The sequence below is a fragment of the Corvus cornix genome, chromosome 6 (assembly GCF_000738735.6).
Source record: "Corvus cornix cornix isolate S_Up_H32 chromosome 6, ASM73873v5, whole genome shotgun sequence".
In the NCBI taxonomy this organism is placed as follows: Eukaryota; Metazoa; Chordata; class Aves; order Passeriformes; family Corvidae; genus Corvus; species Corvus cornix.
In genome coordinates, this window is record NC_046336.1 from 34679785 (window position 1) to 34696390 (window position 16606).

Sequence of the window (16606 nt, forward strand, 5' to 3'; positions counted from 1 at the left end):
TCTATTATAGGTTATATTAGGGACTATAATGTTGGGTATTATGATATTATCCGGTGGAAATATCAAAGGTCTAATATACATGTTAAAGGTTTAATGCTGTCGGGGGGGCTTTGGTGGTACAGGTTTGGTTTGGCGGCGGCTGGGTGGGTTTCTGTGGCAGTGCCCGTTCTGTGGGGAGCGAGCTGCTGCCGGCCGGGCTGCGGGAGCAGCGCCATGAGAGGAGCGAGGGCAGCGCTGACCGCCGCAAACGCCGATCGCCTCAGCGGCAGAAAAGCGCGGGCTCGCAGGAGATTGACAGGGGGGCGTGGCCACGCAAGGCCCGGGGTTGCTGCGCCTCAGGCGCGAGGCGGGAAAAGGCCGATCCGCCGCGTCCGGCGCGAGCCTCTGGCAGCCCGCTGGGCTCGCAGCGCTGGCCTTCGGCTTTGCGAATGGGCTTTTTGCGTTCTCAGTAAATTTTAATAACTCATATCCATTGCGGATCTGGGTCGTTTATAACAAAGGGCCCGTCGGGAAAGGCCCTGGGGGTGCTGTGCCAGCGGCTGGACCGGAGCCCAGGGGTGCCCAGGGGGGCACGAGGCCAATGGCCGCTGGGCTGGGCCAGCCATGGGGTGGCCACAGGCCCAGGGCAGGGCCCGTCCCCTGTGCTGGCCCTGCTGAGGGACCTCAGGGCTGTGTCCAGTTCTGGGCCCTCCTGGCCAGAGAGCCCTGGAGGGGCTGGAGCGTGTCCAGGGCAGGGAACGGAGCTGGGAAGGGGCTGGAGCCCCAGGAGCGGCTGAGGGAGCTGGGAAAGGGGCTGAGCCTGGAGCAAAGGAGGCTCAGGGGGGACCTTGTGGCTCTGCACAAGTCCCTGACAGGAAGGGGCAGCCGGGGGGGTCGGGCTCTGCTCCCAGGGAACAGGGACAGGACAAGGGGAAACGGCCTCAGGCTGGGCCAGGGGAGGCTCAGCTTGGACAGCAGCAGGAATTTCTGCATGGAAAGGGTGCTCAGGCCTTGGCAGGGGCTGCCCAGGGAGCTTTGGAGTGCCCATGCCTGGAGGTGTCCAAGGAAGGGCTGGAGGTGGCACTCAGTGCTCTGGGCTGGGGACAAGGTGGCCATCGGGCACAGCCTGGACTCCATGGGCTGGGAGGGCTTTTCCAGCCTCAGTAACTCCGTGAGCCTGTGATGGTCTCACAGAGTTGACCTCGGGACCTCCAGCTTGTATCATTTGTATCTGTAAGTGAAAACTCATCAAGAGCAGAATAAAATCAATTTACTGTCTCCCATAAAGAGACATACTGAGGTTCCTGAAGGGGTCACACTAAAGGTTGATCTGCTTGACAGAGTTGGATGTGGTTTCCAAAAGTTCTCTCAGAATGTTCATCAGCAAAGGCTATTAAAGACACGAAGCTGCCAGGAAAAGTCTTCTCATGGAGAAAGAACTGATCTGCAGAGCAGAGGGACACCACCTGTGACCCTGAGGGTACTCTGCTGGAGTTGGTGCTGCTTGATGGAGTCAAAATTCAGACAGGTAAAGGTACCTAGGAGGTTTTCTGTGCACATCCAGACACTCAGAGCAGCAGAAAAGAAATGGAGTGAGCTAGAAAGCTGCAGAAGGACCTTGGGAAGGGTGTGGCAGAAGCACCTCAGCACTTTTCCAATAAAGATGAAATGAAAATGAGATAGAAAAAAAACCCCAAACTTCCAATGCCAAAACCAGGCTCTGGGATGACAATTCCCCCTAAGACAGCCCTAGGGAAGCATCAGCTCCATGCTGATGGGCAAGAAGAGGGATGGAATGTCAGGGATCACCAGGGAAGGAGCAGGAAAACAGCCTGGCTTTATACAAACTACAGCACCACAGGAGTCATGGCTGAGCATACTGGGACTCCCCAGCCTGAAAACTGCCCACAATTCAGCATTTTCAGGATATATTTAGTAAAGGGAGATATTATTTCACTAAAATCCAGGGGTTTTTTGGACTATCTGAATGTTTACTATCCGGGATAATGCTGAATACACCCTGCTCTAGCAACTCTTGTCCACATTTCAGTACCTGACTTTTACAGCCTAATTCTGTGCTGTAATGACCCAATGTTGTTAGCTCCTTACAGGGGAAATCATTCTGCAGGTGAAGCTCTTCCCACTCGGGCTCCTTCTCTGCCAGCTGTTCCCTGAAGATGGGGGAGAGCAGGAGGGTGTCAGACCTGTTTTTTTTATGAATTCTGGTTAATTCACTTCGTCTCTTCAGATCCATTTCCTGATGTGGAAAATGAAGATCCACTGGAGATTTACCCTCGGGCAGATCACCTGGGGCATGTCTGGGATCAGGTCAAAGGCCCATTTTTCTCCTCAGGAGAACAGGAAGCACATGGAGAAGCAGAGCAAGCATGTGGTGATATTCCCTGGAATACTCTGGCAGCCTCTGGAGCTCCTGGAAAGATGTTACAGAATGGAGCAGAATGCTGCACACCAAACCCACCCTCCTCATGCTTGTCCAACAGAAACCTTGGCCCTCCTAAGGGGACGATCCCTTTGTGGGAGTGTTCCAGACAAAACCCAGATCACAGCAAGGATTTCAGCTGCTGGAGCGAGCCCAGAGGAGGCTCCAGGATGAGCAGGGGGATGGAGCAGCTCTGCTGGGAGGAAAGGCTGGGAGAGCTGGGATTGTTCAGCCTGGAGAGGAGAAGCTCTGGGGTGACCTCACTGGGGCCTTCCAGTGCCTGAAGGGGCTCCCCAAGAAAGATGGAGAGATTCTTTCCAAAGGCCTTCCCTTCTCCAGTATCACCTCCTGCTCAGTCTACACAAAACCCTTCCAAAAGCCCTTTTCTATTTTCAGAGGGGATCCTCTCTTCCTTCACGAGCAGCTTTTACTCCTCCCACCTTCAGCACCTTCAATAAACACCCAAACTCCACCTGCTGCTCACTGGGACGAAGGAGAGACCCACAAACATTTCTTTTTTAATGCAATAAAACAATCCTTGACCAAGGGGTAAATAGTGATTGCTGGGGTTGAACTACACAGCCAAACATGTGGTTTCTGATAAAGATCATCTTCCTGCACTTCCCCTCCACTAATGGCTCTGCTGTCACTTGAAACTCCCAGCAGAGCCTTAATGCCTTCTTCCTTTCCTGGAATTAGCAGTGGAGCTTTCAAATGAGCTTCCCTTTGCCTGAAAACGAATCAGGGGAGGCCTGAGCTCAGCTCTGTGCTGAACAAATGTAATTCTGGGAGATTTTCCTGTCAGGCACCTCAGCCTGATTAACGCCAGGCAAGGCAGGGGGGCAGAGCTCCTTTGTAAGCCATACTTGGGATTAGGACTGTCTGCATCCCTCAGGAATACATCAAAATTGCCTTTTTAAGTAGCTGCCAGTGTTTTAGCTTATTAAGGCACAAAATATGTGGTTCACTGTTTATTTTTTAGCAGGGTGGGTTTTGAGGCTTTCTGTGTGAGGCCTTTTGACAACAGCCATGGTATTTCCAAAGCTGCCAGGGCTCCAAACCCCTCCCCTGGATTCAGGGATGGAAGGATGAGCCAATTTCGGCCCAAGGGCTGTGAAAAAAAAGCCTTTTTTCCTGGAGCCTCCAACATCAGAGGCTCTGCTGGTGTTGAGCAAGTGACTCTGTTGAAATCCCAGAATCATGGAATGGTTTGGAAGAGACTTTAAAGCCCACCCAGTGTCACCCCCTGCCATGGGCAGGGACACCTCCCACTGTCCCAGGCTGCTCCAAGCCCCAGTGTCCAGCCTGGCCTTGGACACTTCCAGGGATCCAGGGGCAGCCACAGCTTCTCTGCACCAACTGTTTCAAAAGCCTTTTTGTTGCTTATATCCTCATCAAGTTCCTCAAATCTGCTGGATTATAAACGCAGACCTGCTGGAAGATGTAAAATTCATCTTCACCTTGCTGACACTCTGTATTCAGAGCACTGAGCCCACATCCCTCCAAGTCAGGTGGAGATGCAAACACAGAATCATTTAGGTTGGAAAAGACTTGTCAGATCATCGAGCCCAAGCCTCAGTCCAGCACCTCGTCCAGAATTCAGATCGTGCTGCGGCAGGGAATGTCCTTAAGGGCATTTGCCCAACTATTCTGCGCTCGTTATTTCAGCTCATCTGCATTAACCACTGAGAGACACAGCAGATCCTGAAGGATGGGTGACCTGGAGTGTGTTTCTCGTGTACAGAATTGTACATGAGCCACGTTTCCACCTCATCAGCTGTAATTAATTGCACCGAAAAGACAGGGCGTTGATAAAATTTCTAGTCTGCGCTAAAATAGCCATAAAGCCAAGCACCACAACCTGTTATCTCCTCCCCAAACCCAACTTTTCAGCATCACACCTGGATTCTCCAAGCAGAAAAGCATAACTGAGATGTTTCAGCAAGCAGGGATTCAATGATTATCAACTCTCCTGCCTTAATTGTTCCCTTCTCAGTTTATTTGGCTCTAAGCTGAGTGTTTGTGCCTGGCAATTCAGGGGAAAAATGGAGCTGTGTTTTCCAAGAGTTCTCCTCACCTCTTTATTCTCCACTGCTATAACAGCCCAGGTTCCCATAGAAACTGAGCGTAAAGAGCAGAAGTGTAAAATCCAAATGAACAGGTCCAAGCTGGAAATGTTGTGTTTTATTAGACAAATAAATATCACTAACGGGCGCTGCGCTTTTCTAATGGCAGAGCCAGATAAGGCTGCACCTTATCAAAGAGAGAGATAGCACACAGATGATAACCCGCAGAGTCACTGGGAAGGGGTCGATCCCGCTTCTTGAAACTGAGATACTTTCTGGATTTTCCCGTTTTGGAGGCAGCAAAACCCCAGCTCCTCATTCACAATCTGATCCTGACTTCCTCAATCACCCCAAGAGGCTGATCCCACTTGCTGAAGTTGAGCTGTTCCCTGGATTATTTCGTTTTGGAGGCAGCAAAACCCCAGCAAAACCCTGACTCCCCCAAATTGCCCCAGGTCCCTCTGGATTCTCAGCCCTCAACACTGGAGCTGTGCGCTAATTTAGGCCCTTCTCAGGTGGACTTCATCATTTTAAATGAATATTGGCACAAGTGTGGAAGTTCTCTGTAAAAAGCACTGTAAAAATGGGTTTCTGGGGAAAGAGCAGGCAGGATGCTTTTGGAAGTATCTGGAAAGTGGTCCTGGATAATTTTATTTTTAACCGTGAAAGGGGGTTTTTAAAGATGAAAAGATGAAGAACTTCAGGAAAATTATCAATTTAATTGAAAATGATCACTTTGGGATTATCAATTCTATTCCAACATGACGATTCTTCCCAACAAGAACACTGGAAATGGGACAGAGATACTACTGGGACTACAAACTATGCCAAGCTCTGGAGAGTTTTTAGAAGGCCATAATAAAATATGATTGAATCTTTTTTTTTCCTAGAAACACTTGCAATGGCCATTTACAAAGATCCCAGGAGTGTTTATCCTTGGGCACCCCTGTTGTGCCTTCTCCAAAGGGGTGACACAGATCAGCCTCTCCTGAGCCTCTGCAGCAGAAGGAATGACACCCTCTACTAGAAATGTTCATTTTCTAAGCAATTCCATCCACTGAAACTTGGGGAAAATTAGGAAAACTTTCAAATAGCTGAGGTGTGTGTGATTATTTTCATTTCCAAGCCAGGCTGCGCCATCCAACACTCAGTGACTTAGAAGGGGAATTCACTGGAGCAGCTCCTGTGGAGTTTCTGAGCAATGAAGCCCTGGCACCTCCCAAGCTCAGTTTTCTCATGCTCAGCTCCTCTGTTTAATGGCCCAGGAGATGCTGCAGGTCAAAAAAAGATTCAAATTTCTTTCCCCCCAGCCATGTTTAAAACAATATTGCAAAATGCTTGAAGCCATGCAAAGAGATTCACTATGAAAGGACACTTCAGTCGAGAGCCTCCCACCTCCTACCATCACCAAGCCAGCAGGAAAGGGAAGGTCAGCACTGCTTGTTTCCAGCTTTTGCACCTCCCCTTTCTCTGTGAGAAGTCTGAGTGGTTCTTGCCTTTCCAAGGAGCTGTCCTGGATAATGAGGCACTGATAAAAACCTGCCTGCTTGAGAAACAACGGAGAGGTTGGAACACAAGCAGAAACAGGAGGAAATATTCTTCGTTTTGCTGCTGCATTTCCCAAGCCCACTAAAAGGAAGTTCAAATGAGCAGAGTTTTAGCTGGCTGGAAGAAAAGCAGTTGATGATATTTAATTTTCAGGGGACTTTGGGACGTGCTGAGTGTGGTCTGTGACTGGTGCAAGGCGCACTCCTGCAGGACTTTACCCTTTGCAGAGGCTGCAGCCATAAAATATGAGAGTAAATCCTTTTTGCTTTAAATGTCAGCTTCAATACTTAGCAAGGGCACGCGTGAGCTGCAGGGAGCAGAAAGCTTGGAGCAGCATTTTCTCCTAGATCTGCTGTTTTTCCAGGCAGGAGGTCACATCCTCACTAAGCACTCGCTCAGCTCTTAAATATTTTCATGTCTGAATCTGACCCAGATGCAAAATGTGACAACTCAGCTCCCGCATCGCTATTAAGCAGCTGATTTGGGATTGTGGGGTTGGTAAAACGGCCTTCAAAGCTGAACTCCAGGCCCTCATTCCCTGAGTGTAGGAAATGGCTGGGAAGCTGGAAGTGGGGGAATTTAAGGGCATGGCTGATGTTTCAAAGCAGCCGAGGGGTGCCTTTTTAATTGGTGCCAAGCCAGCATCTGCAGGGCCTCCCTGGCAATTTCCCTGCATGTTCCAAGAGTCCCTGCCCTGGCCTGGCCTGCTGCCAGCCACTCTCCTATCTTGGGCTCCTCCAAGAGTTCCAAGCCGTAGGAATTCCATGCTGCCCTCCAGGATGGATGAGATCACTCCCACACAGGAGCAGCCTCCAAAGGGACGAGGGAATAAGGATCCCTGTGTGAGGAATGCACCTTGCTGAGGATGGAGATGCACCCAGGTCTGAGATTGAATCCGAGATTAAGATCAGCACCAGGACCTGCAGCTCGGAAGGGGTTGGGGAGTATGGCACAGTGGTTTGACTCAGATCATCAGCAGCTGAGCAAATTCCAATTGCACACTTCGGAGCTCATGGTATCGCTCCGAGCCCGCGCTTTGGGATCAATAAATGATGTTATTTGAGGTTTTCTGCAGAGCAATTGTACAGGAAAATGACAGGAAACCAAGAGATAGCAAAGCCAGGGCTCAAACGCGTCTCCCTGCACTGCTTTGCTGAGCAGACAAAGCCAGAAACACCTCACTGCCATCACTGAAATGAATTTTAAATACAGCCACAAATGAGGGGCTTTTAACTCGCATCAGAAATTTAATAACAATAGCCCCATTAAAAACCTCCAGGTAGTTTTACATTAATGTCCAACATAATGGGACAGATCAGGCTTTGATCTCCTCTTTCAAGGTTTACAGGCACTGAGCTTATCTCACATATTCCCAATGTCATCTTATCTGCACCTCTGATGTTTTATCTTGTTATACCTCCGCAGAAGCCGTGGGATCAGCTACATCACGGGAACAGTTTTTCCTTTTTTATTTTTTTTAAATTTTCTTTTTTCAGATGATTTAAAGATTTAGAGCTCAGCACTTCTCAAATCATTTCATGGAGCGTTCAGTGAGGCACTGAGAAAATGGAGCAAATGCAAGCGAGGACAAATCAACGTGGAGCAGAGCACAGCCAGGAAAACCCAAGTGCCCTGCCCAGTGTGGGGTTTGGGATGCCCTAAGGTGGGTGTGCCCCATCCCTGGAAGGCTCCAAGGCCAGGCTGAATGCACTTGGAGAAACCTGGGATTAGTGGAGGGTGCCCCTGCCCATGGATCTGGATGGGCTTTAAGGTCCCTTGCAACCTGAACTATTCTGGGATTCTAAGTGCTGCAAACAAGCAAATGGAAAAAATAATTTAAAAATAATTAAAATATTAATATCCCATGGTGGCAGTTTCTCAGGATCCATAAACAGTGTCGGAAGCACCCAGGTTCTTTTTCTGAACAAACCTCCATTACTGAATGTTATGGTGTAAGTTACTGTGATGGGAGGCTGGCACCTTCCTGGTGATCCCAAAGACGGGAGCATCACATCCTGTGGGTCCCACAGCTGGGAGCAGGAAGAGCAGAGACCCAACCTAGAATCCTTTCCCAGAATGGTTTGGAATGGGAGGGATATGAAGGATCATCCAGTGCCACCCCTGCCATGGGCAGGGACACCTCCCACTGTCCCAGGCTGCTCCAAGCCCCAGTGTCCAGCCTGGCCTTGGGCACTGCCAGGGATCCAGGGGCAGCCCCAGCTGCTCTGGGCACCCTGTGCCAGGGCCTGCCCACCCTCCCAGGGAACAATTCCTTCCCAATATCCCATCCATCCCTGCCCTCTGGCACTGGGAAGCTGTTCCCTGTGTCCTGACCCTCCACGCCTTGTCCCAAGTTCCTCTCCAGCTTTCCTGGAGCCCCTTTAGGCATGGAAAGGGCTCCCCAGGTAAGGATGAGACGAGGGTAGAAATCCTGGGTGGAATGGGAACTACATTTAGACTGGAAGCTGTGTATGGAAAGCAATTAGAGCCCTCAGGAAAAGGGATTAAGTGTTTTTTACAGGGAAGAAGACAAAGGATTTGTTTGGGTGGCTCAGCTGCGGGTGGGATGGAGGCGTAGGCAGCAGCTTTGGAGTTAAGGCTGCATTGGGTTTCTCACTTACAGTGGGATTAAATTCTTCCATTTCACAGTTGGGTGATTGAATTTCATTTCCAATCTGACACGGTTTCTGTCCTGGGGTCAGCTGAATTCACTGGGCAGTTTTTGGGTACCACACTCACTAATGTTTGTGGGGAGAAAATGAATATTCACTCTGAAACGGGAACCTCCACCCTCTGCTCCTTCCCCTCTCCCTGCAGTTTAAACAACCGGCATTTCCAAACTTCGGAGCTACTCCCATCAAATCCTGGCCTGGGAAGTTTTTTGGGTGAATGGGAAGAAGCTTCTTTATCTGGCAACACCTTTTCCAGCCCTGCCGAGACGATTTGCCAGCAGGGAAACAATGCTGTCCCACCTCCTGCCCTGGTGCTTCCCAAATCTTTTCCTCCCAAACCTTCCCTGGGTGCCAGCACCACCCGCATACCAGCCTTTCATCTCTCACTGCTCTGCACCTCCTTCTCTCCTTTCCCTTACGAATTCTTGGATATAAAAGCAGGGTCTGAGCTGCTGACGTACAACTGAGGAGAACTGGACTAGCAGGGAACTGCAGAGTTGGGAAAGCCACAAATGATCCCACACCTATTTCCAGCAGTTCCAAGATCAGTGGCTCCCTGTGGCAGCAGAATCACTGAGTTTTATTTATATTACATTTTGTTCAAGTGCCTCCCTGTTATTTAAGTCAGCAGATGACAGCGGGACAGAAATAGCCCAACTTCCAGTGGTGCAATCCTTGCAAAGCTGTTCAGACGAGTCCTCAGGACAGCTCCAAAATGTGCTGGACAACAAATGTACACTGCCAGGGATGCACAGAAATGTTTTAATGCTGCCTTTGCCTCAACGCCTCCCCCCCCCCAAAGCTGGCCAAGGTTTTTGTTTAAAGCACTGAGCCAGAGCTGCATGGAGCTGCAAGCGCTGGGATTAGCAGAGTATTCCCAGCAGCTCCTCAGAGAAGGATTCACATCCATTCCAAAGGAGTTGGTGAAATTTCCAAGGCCCAGACCATCAAGTGCTCCCACCACGTGCAGCTGGAATGGCCACGTGCATGGATGCATCCACACTGCATTTGTGCTCCCTCTGGAATTTGTTATCCATAGGATGATTTCTGCTGCATTTTTCCTTCCTCAGGACAGCCCTAATTCCCTAAAACAAAGAGGACAGCCCCGATTCCATAACCAAATGCCGCCAGCTGTTGGAACAGCAGCCTGCTTCCAAGGCGCTGACTGTTCTTCACCGAGGCTTGCATGTGACATCTGCCCAAGCCCATTATCCCACCCAAAGGTCAGCTGAGCAAGGGGAGAGCACAGAGATTACTCCCTAACTAAACCAGCCTTGGTTTCAAAGGTAATTTAGTGTGTCCCTGCTGGGTGACAGAGCATTCCCAGTGCTCTTTCTCCAGAGGGAAGCAGCCACTGAGTCTGCCTGGTGTGGTCTCTGTGTGAATAATTCAACTCCCCCCTCAAACAACAAAGTCACATTTTGCCTTCACCTGGGGACATCACCCTGCTGGGCTCTCACATTTTCAAATGACTTCTGAGATGGTTTTCTAATCCCACCCCTGTTTATTACGGCAATCAGGAAAATCTGACAGAGCTGGGTGCAAACTACCAGTGGCTTCAGGATGAAATGACAAATTATTTAAGGCTGGACGCCGGGAAAAGCAAAACTCTCCAGCAGAAAAAGCTCTTCCATATTAGAGGCCAAATTATGGCACCTAAAATCTCAGTTTTTCTGAACAGCAAATGTCCCAGCTCACACGAACTGAACAGGTATCAACGATCAGCTATTGCTTCCTCACAGCCCTCACCAGGGAGGAGAAGGGGTTTAATTATTTACAGAGCTTAAAAGAAATGACTGCAACCTCTGCTTTTTATAGCCCTGAGGAGCTTTTTGCCAGCTTTTTGCATGTGCCACGGGATTTCTCCCCAGTCTGGCACCATGGACAGCCAAGGCAAAAGCTGCTTCCCAGATGGTTTCTGGTTTAGGGAACAAGGGACGCAGAGGGGGATGGAGCCCCTCAGCACAGCTCCCTGATGCTGCAAAGCCAGGAAATGCTGTTTCTTGCAGGAAAAATGATGTTCTGTGCCTTGGTGGATTATTTCAGCCAAAGTTTTCCAGCCCAGCACCAAGTCAGACCCTCACTAAATCATCCTCTTTAACTGGTGGCTCCCATTTTGGAACCTTAACTCTGCCCGTTTCCCTTCTGGCAGAGGTTCAAACCGTCCTTGGACTATCTCAGTTGTATTTCTGAACAAAATAAAACCATTCTTCCCTAATGCCCAGGGCTCTTTTAGCCCCACAGCCCCAGGGCTGGCTGGGTGTCCAAGCCAGCAGGTACCAGAGCCCTGCAGAGGCAGCACCTGCAGGCAAAGCTTTCCCATCACACCAGAACAGGAGTTTCCATGAAGCTGCTTTCTGCTCCTTTTCACAGAGCTGGAGGGCCAATCCAGCCTTAATATGTTTATGGAGATGCTTCCCCATCCTCAATGGATCAAGACTGTGACCATCACTTCAACCCACAGGTATCAAAGTTGCAACAATCAAGTCTCATTTCTGATCCACGGGTGGTGAGATTTTTCCTCTGCTCTCTCTCCTCTTACCCCTTATTTCTTTTCCTTTCTTTTCCTTGGATATATTTTCTTAAGGGATAACTTTATACTTTTGTATTGTTTCATTTCTATTGGTGTATAAAATGGAAAAATATTAACAACCACCCTCTGCAGCAAAATTAAGTCAATGAACTCATGGCGTGCTTTGTCAGGAATAAATGGAGTGGGAGAGGGGGTGTAAAGTGAAAAAGGGACAACTCAGGGGCTAAAGAAGGGGACTAGAAAAGGGGACTAAAAAGGTTCGGATAGAATCTTTCAGGTTGGAAAAGAGCTCTCAGATCTTTGAGTCCAGCTGTTAATGAAGCTCTTCCTTACAACACAGCTCCAGAAGGATGAAGGGCTCTGGGGCAGGAGCTGCAAGGACAGGGATCATACGCTACACAAAAGTTCCTGTCCCCTGGAGTCCCGTGAAAAGCAGCCAGTTTTGGCTCTGAGTATCCAGACATTCCCTCAGGGCTGCAACACAGCTGGAATGGGAAAAAAAATCAAGGGAAAAGTCCAACCAGAACAACTCTTCCTGCAGAGAGCCTGGAACAACAGCCCGAAGGCACCAAAATCCAGGCTTCAGCTGGGGATTGATCCCAAGCCCTGCTGCCACAGGAGATCAGCACTGGGACCCAGCTGGGAATGCGATGGGAGCACTGGGACAGTGGTTCTGGGGGCTGTGCTCGGCCAGGCATGACCAGGCAGCTGCCAGCTGTGCCAGCTGGGTGGCCAGGGACACTGCTGCGCCACAGCCATGCCATGGGAAGGTGGCACCACCTAGAGAGGAACCCCCCAGCCGTGGTAAGGGCTCAGTAATTGCACAGGATCAACGCCAGGAGTTCTCAGGTTGGGAAGAGCCCAGCAGGAGGGATTGGCATGCCTGGAGCAAAGGGGGTCACTGACCCTCACCCCACTTGGCACCACCAACTGCTGCAGGAACCACCCAGCCGTGTCCTCCTGGATTTATGGAAGCTGCCAGAATGGCTCCATCTGGAAGCAACCTACACTGAGATAATCCTGATTATTTGGGCATCTCCTTCATGCCAGCCTAAATGCCAACGTGGCTGGGCCTGGCACTGGGACACGGGTGCTGCTCCTGTGGACTCCCAGTTCCTCAGAGCATGAAGCAAATTTGCCTCTCTCCTTCCCCTTTTAGGAGGTAACTCTAACATCCATTAGTTAATTAATTCATTAACTCATTTGCATACATCCAAGGAGTAGAATATTATAACCCGTTTTATGTCTGTGTAATCCTATAATTAAAATGATAGCCTGCAATTAAAATCATGGTCTCACAGATGACATGTCTGTGGTTGGTGATTTAAGAGAGGGAACACAAAGGACGGGCATTAAAGGGAACTGCCAACCCCAAGCTGGCAAAAAGCAGGAAGTGCCTCTAAGATAAGAATAAACTCAATAAATAGTTCAGCTCTTCCAGGCCTGGAAGACAGATGGATACATGGAAAGATATTCCAAGCCTGTAACTTCTGCCTAACATCGTCTCAGCCATGCCCTGAGCTCTGTGACTCCAGGGATGTGCCCCAGCATGGAAATGGGAAAAAAGCCCCAGTGCCATTAATTTTGTAGGCATTTACAGTCCTGGAGTGGTTTGGGTTGGAAGGGACCTCAAAGCCCATCTCGTTCCAAGCCCTTCCACCAGACCAGTCCTGCTCAAGCTGGCCTTGGTCATCCTGATCCATTTGATCCATGGGATCCATCCCGAGGCCTTTTCCCAGCTGGCACGTGAGCTGTGAAAAGGAGATGGGAGCCAAAAAAAGAGGAGCCAAACCTTTCCGTGGGATTTGTGTAAAGCCTCACAAACCTGCCCATGTTTAATGCTCCCAGTTCTTCCCTATCACAAACCTGCTCTCGGAAAAAAGGAGCCCTTGAAGGACAATTAGCTGGGGCTAATTAACTGCTGCCTGGTAGGGATTCCAGGTTACACTTGCTGCCAAGGAGACTTTTCTCCCTGAGGAGTTTCACCTCGCGAGGTAACCCTGGAACACCAAAACTTTCTGGAAGGGCTCACAATTCCTCTGGGGTTGCTCTCCAAGGAACTTTGCCATTTTTCCCTCCTCCATCCATCTTTCTGCTAGATTTCAAGGAGCCCAGCAAACAGGAATACGGAATTTGGCTGCTAAATACTCCATTTTTCAATAGAGCATTCCTTTTTTGGATATTTTTCCAGGCAGACAACACTGATCCCTCCTGCTCTGTCTGAGGCAAAATGCAAAGGTGTGACTGTAATGTCACTGTCACCCCTGCTCTGCAGTGACAGGGCTCCAGCACCGGCCTCTGACTTTGAAGATAAAAAAATGGCTATCAAAATTGTTCCTTTTAGGGAACAACTCCTCCATCAGCAGCGCTTCGCCCTTCCATTGGGATGAAACACTTGGCATTAGAAGGAAAGGACTGGAGAAGATAAAAACTCAAAAATGTGAAGGTCAGAACCCAGCGGCTCCCAAAAGGAAGTTCCTTCCAAAGAGGTCCCAAATTGCAGTTTTCCCCCAGGTTGTACAGCAGATCTTAAAACTCCCCAAAGTATCCTCAAGATCTCCTCAGCCTGCATCCCCAACATTCCTGGCAGAAGAAATACTCAAGAATAGAGCTTAAAATTCTAGGTGTGGGAAGGGCACACTCTTCTGGGTGCTGATGGGTTGTGGTGCCACCTTCAAAAACCTGTGACCACAACATCGTTTCTGACCCAACCCAAACTTCCCCAGTTTTATTCCCAATGTTTTTTTCCCTTCTGCTCCGATGGAAATCAATAGAACCCAAATAGGAACGCTCAAAATTTTACATAAAATAATAACACAATGAGCCTGGGATACTTGGGACCATCTGTCTGAAGCATTCCATGCCCAGAATTCCTGGTTTTGGGGTGATAAAGGGACTTGGTAGTCTCCCACCCTCTTCATTAAGTCAACAACAATTTAAGGAATTTAACCTTTTTAATGGAACACCTTTTTAAGAAGGAAGCTTACATTTGATCTGCAGCAGGGAAATATTATTCCAAACTAAAATACATCCCTTTTAATACCTTAAAATTAATTAAATATAATATCTCAAATATCACTGCAAAATAAGAAAAGAGCAATCTGCGGGTATTTTGCAGGATTAACAAGTTTTGCTCATGAACTGGAGATTTTTGAGATGGATCTTAGTTCCTGAAACAAGCCAAGAGTTATTTTTAATCAATATCTAACTGGGGCTTCTCACTTTCCCCCCACAGAGGTGCCCAGTACCTTTAGCAGACACCATTCCAACCCCTCTGGTTTAATGAGAAGTTTCTATGTATAACTTAATTGGAATCTTCAATTTAGGCAGTCACTCGGAGCATTTGACTTTGAGAAAAGACCTTTCCCCTCCCTTAATGTGCTATTAAAAAAATCCCCATGAAAGTAAAATAATTGAGAGGGAGGAAAAGTAAAGAAGTTTTGTGGAGAGCAAATTTAATTTTCTTTTCAGCAACTTCTGCCTTTGAATCATGTTTGGTTGATACTGAGTGTCTCCCAAAGCACAACAGGATCCTCTTGAAAAGCTTTAATCATTGGGATAGAATCAGAACTCAAAGATTACAGATTAAAATCAAATTGTAGCTCAAGAATGAATGAAAAGTGGGTTTTTTTAAAAAAATATTTAAAATATTTTAAACTACAGCTCCCTTCTGAAAGGAATGAATGTTTATTGAGGACTTCAGATGAATATATTGCTTCAAATCAAGGCAGCTCCAGATTTTATCCCAAAATGACAAATTCCACTGCCCATCTTTTGTGTCATGTTTGACTTTGGAAAGTATCTGAGAAAGGTCAGATTTCTCTAAAGAAATGAAATGTCTTCAACAACAATTCCCTCAACAACAATTCCAGGATCTGGAGTTTCTCACCTCACAATATTTCAAGAGGATTTCTGGAAGATCCACTTCTGTGGGCTCAGATATTGTTATTGAGGAGAACCATGGGACAACCTGGCTTTGGGTACTGACCAGAGGAGACCCATCTCCACACCCACGGGGGAACCAGGGACACACAAGGAGGAAAATGCCTCCGTCCAGAGGAGGACTCTCCTTTTTAAGCTGTTTTGTGTCATTGTGTGGAGAACAAGGAGGGTTTTTTGGGAATTCCAGTGGTGCACCATCAACAAACACAAGTTTGAGGTTCTCTGCTGAGCACAAGGAGCAGCCACTTACTTTGCTTTTGCTTCTGCATCCTCGTAGGCTTTGTTGGAGACGTCATCCAGGCCCCCGATCAGGTGCTTGAAGGAGCTGTAAAGACAAAGGGACACTTTGAGAGGAAAATCCCAGAAACATCAAGGTTGGAAAAGCCCCTGAAGGTCATCCAGTCCAACCAGTAACCCACCACTGCCAGCTCCACCACTGAACTATGGCTGGAAAGATCTAGGAGCCGAGAAAGCCAGTGTGGCTCTTTGGCAGCAATCAGGGCCAGATCACGGTGCCAGTGACCCACCAGGCCCAGGGCTGGGAACCCGCTGGCAAACACGGCCTCAGCAATGCTGGAGATGCCAAAACCGACTCCGAGAAGATCCCGAGGTATTTATCCAGCCCACCGAAATGGCTGCTGAAAGTTTTCACCCTCCAGTGGAAGTTTCAGAGTAAATGTGCCAGTGTGGCTGGTGGTGGCACCTCAACCATCACATCCCTGTCCTCCAGCCAGGAACCCTCTAAATCCCTCTGCTTCCCAAGCGACAGTTCCATTTCTGGATCCCAGCTTCCTCATCTGTAGAGAAACAGCATCCAAAAACACATCAAGAAGGGTGCAAACTGAAAGAGAGGGAACTTAGGTTGGATATTGGGCAGGAATTGTTCCCTGGGAGGGTGGGCAGGCCCTGGCACAGGGTGCCCAGAGAAGCTGTGGCAGAGAAGTGTCCAAGACCAGGTTGGATGAGACTTGGAGCAGCCTGGGACAGTGGAAGGTGTCCCTGCCCATGGCAAGGGGTGGAATGAGGTGATCCTTAACATCCCTTCCATCCCAAACCATTCTGGGATTCCATGAAAAGCCAGAAATGAGTAACTGAAATCAGTGAATGCCTTCAAACAGTCATGTTCAGGTGAAAAGCTACTTTCACTGTCCAGTTCCAGCATTCCCAGGGGGTCTGTCACACGCAGGTTGTTTTTTCAAGGAAGAAAAATCTGAAAGGATGAACTGCTGCAAAGCAGAGTTTCTTGAATGATCTCTGCCTTAAGGTCACAGCTTTATAAATGAAAACCCTGCGATTCCTCCAGCTCCTCTGTGCTCCTGACACTCCTGAGGCACGAAACACAGAGCTGAAGAACAGGAATTGCTCTAAGTGGACAAAAAAATGAAAGGAAACTTTGAAAAAAAAGAAAGAAAAGAATTGAAATCCC

General features: G+C 48.6%; 1 protein-coding gene across 3 annotated transcripts in view; it reads right to left on the minus strand.

Moving 5' to 3' along the window:
- PRKG1 (protein kinase cGMP-dependent 1) overlaps positions 1-16606 on the minus strand; it is a 371601-nt gene that overhangs the window by 41518 nt on the left and 313477 nt on the right. For all 3 annotated transcript variants that reach the window (XM_039553813.1, XM_039553812.1, XM_039553814.1), the window contains exon 9: positions 15431-15505. In XM_039553813.1, coding sequence (XP_039409747.1) covers positions 15431-15505 — 75 coding nt within the window. The remainder of the gene's footprint in view (positions 1-15430; positions 15506-16606) is intronic.